Here is a 4,716-nt window from a genome sequence, read left to right on the forward strand (position 1 = left end):
AATAAATAAAGTTGGATTTAAATGATTTCGTTGATATACACGCGTTGGAAGTACACATAAATTTATCCGCTGGTCGGGGTTGGAAAAAACCGTACATGAAATGCATTTTACTTAATCTAATGGGGGTGGTGGTATTATGAATGTGTCCGTTTCATGCACGGTTTTTTGTACACTTGAAGCAATAAATGTTCAACCGTTTTGCATTTTTCCCATTTTGTATTTGAAAACTGTTTTAAATCCCTTAATTAAAGTCGTCGGCTATTATGTATATAATTTAATTAAAAAACCTTTCGGAACACTACCCGTATGACGTGCTTTTGTACGTGTGTGAAAAATATCTACATCCAAAAAGTTTTATCTATTAATTGCATCCGTTTAAAATTTAATTATTTTATTATTCTTTTGAATAAATACATAAATGAATGCGCCATTCAAGTGTCATAAATAAATTTACAATTCAAAGCAACCCCTGCGAACTCTGTTAATTATTTAACCGGATTAATATTTTTACCACCTGTCCAGGATTTTCCGATTATTGACAAACCGGTGACACTGTTAAGTAGCCAACAGAGGCGTAGATACCATTTTTTATTATTCACAATTTTTTTTCAAATTCATGTGACATGTTCTCTTAACCCATGATATGCATTACGAAGAAACTGTTTTTTATTTAGTGATAAGTTATAAATAAAGAAAAATAATCTTATTTTTCTTGGATAGTTTTCTGCCACTTTGGTTGTTGGCGACTTGCATCGCCGCCCCTGGAGCACAACTCTGTCGGTCAGTTCAATATTCGATAAGTCAGACGGTGGGAAACACTGACCACTGTGTCACAGGGGACACGGGAACACTGTTCTTCCATTTTTCCATCTAAAATAACCAACAGCTTGTTGTCCGGCTAATGGAAATCTGCTTTCGAACTCCCTATTACTCACACCTTATCGTCCGATGCAAACACGCAAAAATAACGATCAAATATTCGCGCCGCATGAAAAATTTACTTCCTCATCATCCGACAAACGCCTCATTACAAACACACGAATAAGGAGACGGAAACTCGTCACTGAGCGATTAACTATTTAAGGGCGGTAAGTGGCAGATCGAGTAGACATCAGTCGCAGAGAATCGAACACGTCAATCACATCAAGGGACAACAATGGACGATCACAATAGCCGTGGACGAGATATAATCGTCCTTTTCATCGAGCGAGCGGCGATAGATTTTTTCTGACGTTTCAATAGCAAAGTCAAAATTCACAATGGCAGAAGAGGAGGAATCTCCCACTGAAGAAGAAGCAACGGAGGAGGAAGCGCCCGCGACGGAGGAAGCGCCGGCAGCGGAGGAACCGGAACAGGCAGCCGAACCCGAACCACAACCTGAAGAACAACCGCCCCCGCAAGAAGAACAGAAAGTGGAGCAGGAAGGGCCTCCACAACCTGAAGCAGCCCCCACGTAAAGTTGTCCCGGAGAAAAATTTGTTCTAATCTGACGGCTTGTAGGAATCAAGACGCCCTCAGTATGGAATTTCTCTATTACGGCTCTGTGCTGAAAGTTGTGGCGCCCACTTTGAGCAGCGATCCTGACAAATTGTTGGTAACTCCGTGGATCACAAAACTCTTCCGGCCGGAGTACCAAACCACCAAGCTGAGGGAGAAGAGGAACAGATATTTGATCTGCTTGACAATCAACTTGCTCAACGACGAGGTGACGGGAGTCTTTCAGAAAGCTCCCCCGGAAGACGCTTTGGTCGATTTGAGATCAATTTGTCCGGAACCTTCTGCGGCGGCCGAATGGGAGATGGACCGCATGTGGCAAGAGAGTCTTCTGTCCCTACCGGATGACTTCGAGATGATGGGGTGCAGCGTCCACGGGTCTTCCGATGAGTGCCACCAAGACCACAAACTGGACAAAGTCAGTTTTGTTTTAAACTTCTCTCGGGGTTTTAATATTTTTGGTAGGTTTTGGACCAAGAATTTCAGTTCCTTCTGTACTTGACGCGGCCGTACGCCGCCTTGTTGCCGGCGGAAGACAAGACGCGGACGGCGTCGTGGTTGCAGACGCTGTGCACCATCCACGGAGAAGCTTGCTCCAGCATGAAAGCCATTCGAAACGACTACATCATGGCTCTGTTGGGGTACTTGCACGACTTGAGGATCGTGGGTCCTTTCACTGATTACCCTCCGGTCCTCTTGGAAAGGCTGGATGCGGCGGCGAAGAAGTCTGCCCGGACTAATCCGGTGATAGATCCGACCGGTCCTGAAGCAAATCAATTTTTATTGGATCAACCGGTTCCGGACGACGGGGCGTTCTGTTACGTGGCCCTGACAGGCGATTTGATTGCGAGTAACTTATGAGCGAAGAGAAATGCGATTTTTTCTTGAAATACACTGCAAAATTAGAATTTGATTTTTTTCTTTTATTTTGGAATCGTAAATAAAGCGGAGGGGCTCAATCAAGCCGGAGAGGATTAAAACGTAAATGAAATCCCCAATCAAATATGTAAAAGTTGAGACAAGTTCCTCGACGGTCTAAAATTCCCTTTACTTGCTAAAGTAGGTTTAAAGTTAAAGGCTGCCAGTTTGTGAAATAATCTTATGTAAATCTGGCGGGGCTTAGGGCGAGAGAGCGTCTCGAAATGCTGCAAGTGGGAGTGAGAAGAAATGAGGCGAAGTTTAAGATGAAGAATAGAGGCATTTAGCGAATAAACTTGGATCCCACCTGGTTGTTCCCAGATTATTTAAACGTTTCTTAATACAGGCCATTATTTAAGATCGCAGTATGGTAATTAGAAGCTCCACTCTGTTTATATCAGCCGCGCGGCTGGAGGCTGATAACTTAACTGTTGGCTGCCATGTTAAATGTAATTCGAATTTGGTCGAATTAATATCGTCTCTTCTTTTGGAATTCCGGAATGGGGCTTTTATGAGCCGGAGAAAATCCGGCAGTTATCAACTTTTCCGGCCGTAAAGTAGGTTCGAAACAAGTCGAAACGTCGGAACGGTGTATCAATGGCACGTTAAGACCGCACAGATACTGAATACAAATACATATTTTAAAGGGAACGGGCATGTTTTCGCGAATAAATCGACGCGTCGCGCCATTGAACACAAGTCGTATTTAAATGCGACTATCGCATCACACACGGCCGACTTGATCCCGACAATCGTACGAATATAAGAGAACAACTCGAATAAAATAATCCTCAAGGAGTGCGAAAGATACCTAAAGGAACGCCGTCGCTACGGAGCGGCAAACTTGTTATCCTCAGATAATCGCGGGGTTTTCTCGGTGCCATTTTCATAATTTAACGTCTCCGATTCTCTTTTCCTGAATGTTTGTTTTCCACGATGATCGTCAGAAGTCTAAGAGATCCTGTTGCTCCAAGTGGATTATGGAAATTTCCTCTTCAACGCCACAACGTTAGCGGAAAATTTAAGAAATAGAGAAATTGTGGTTCTCGGATTTGCGCGTTAAGGTGGGCGTTCACCGGTCTGCATCGTACGCGTCAGATTGATGGGACAACGAAATACCATTTCACGTGAAATTTAATCAAATACTCCAATTTAAAAAAATAATCAATTGTCAAAGTGTTGTCATGTTGGTATAAGCCACTGGTTATTTGATAGTTATTAGATTGGCAACGTAAAATGTCAACTGTCTGTCAGTCATTTTTATGTGAAGGCGCTTGCGCTATTGATGGCGCAATTACATTTAAATAAAAATACAAACTTAAATGAGTTTCCGAAGACAAGGATCTAACACAACGAGAAAAATTGGGTATGATTAGATTACGTGAAGAAAAACCGACCATGCTAAATTGCAGTAAAGATGTACTATGGCGGACAATAAATTTAGGCCGGCAAATTTCTGACATTTCAAAAAAGTCAATGCAAGCGACCATTTATTGTCATTATGACTGATGTGTCAGTTTGTCAAACTGAAGGTTTTCAAGCTGTTTAGCGTTTCCTTCGCTCTTTTCATAACTTACAGATCATGACGCACTAGCATAACTGATTTGTAGTAGCACTTCTCTCTGGTGCACGCTTCTTTTCCCAATTTTAATTTTGATTATCGCTGTCACGATGACAAGAATGACAAAAATCGAAAATGGGGTTAGTTGAACATAATGCCAGCTTCACATTTTGATGTCAAGCCAATGACAGGCCGGCCTAAATTTATTGTCCGCCATAGTACACATCATATTCCAGGTATTTTCTTTTAATATATGGGTTCGTCATTTTTTTCGAAAAAACCATGACCCCTTACCATCTATCAAATTTGCACCCGGAAAAAACATTTAAACGGCCGTAACTCCCTTATTAAACATAATAGGTATTATAATGAATTATACACCGCTGGATTCCTCTTTTCCATGCGCTTCTTTTGAGTCGAAAAACTTTTACCTCGATTTTTTCGTTTAAGAGAAATTCACAAAAAACCAAAAAACTCAGATTTTTGACTACTTTTGGCTCCCACATCAACAAATGGGATCTACGGCTGGAACTTTCCCTATGCCTGACTTCAACTCATTCTATACAACAACTCACCGCAATTTCGTTAGAATCGGCCACAAAAAATTTTTTCGAAAAAACCATGACCCCCTACCTTCTATCAAATTTGCACCCGGAAAAAACATTTAAACGGCCGTCGCTCCCTTATTAAACATAATTTGATAATGAATTATACACTGCTGGATTCCTCTTTTCAATGCCCTT

The 4,716-nt window shown here is 41.7% G+C and overlaps 1 protein-coding gene across 1 annotated transcript; it reads left to right on the plus strand.

The window, feature by feature from the left end:
• The first annotated feature begins 1,185 nt into the window (after positions 1-1,185).
• Positions 1,186-2,407, plus strand: LOC138133830 (uncharacterized). Its single transcript, XM_069051795.1, has 3 exons — positions 1,186-1,453; positions 1,501-1,912; positions 1,960-2,407. Exons 1-3 carry the CDS (start codon positions 1,260-1,262, stop codon positions 2,353-2,355), a joined length of 1,002 nt encoding a protein of 333 aa, XP_068907896.1. The 5' UTR covers positions 1,186-1,259; the 3' UTR covers positions 2,356-2,407.
• The last annotated feature ends 2,309 nt before the right edge of the window (positions 2,408-4,716 follow it).

This window comes from Tenebrio molitor, chromosome 6 (genome assembly GCF_963966145.1).
Source record: "Tenebrio molitor chromosome 6, icTenMoli1.1, whole genome shotgun sequence".
Classification (NCBI taxonomy): Eukaryota; Metazoa; Arthropoda; class Insecta; order Coleoptera; family Tenebrionidae; genus Tenebrio; species Tenebrio molitor.

What these genes read in the sequence shown, in the direction of transcription:
- LOC138133830 (XM_069051795.1), top strand. Translation starts at nt 1,260, where the DNA reads ATGGCAGAAGAGGAGGAATCTCCCACTGAAGAAGAAGCAACGGAGGAG. An exon ending in CAACCTGAAGCAGCCCCCAC is followed by an intron (nt 1,454 to 1,500) that starts GTAAAGTTGTCC and finishes GACGGCTTGTAG; the next exon opens with GAATCAAGACGCCCTCAGTA. An exon ending in AAGACCACAAACTGGACAAA is followed by an intron (nt 1,913 to 1,959) that starts GTCAGTTTTGTT and finishes TATTTTTGGTAG; the next exon opens with GTTTTGGACCAAGAATTTCA.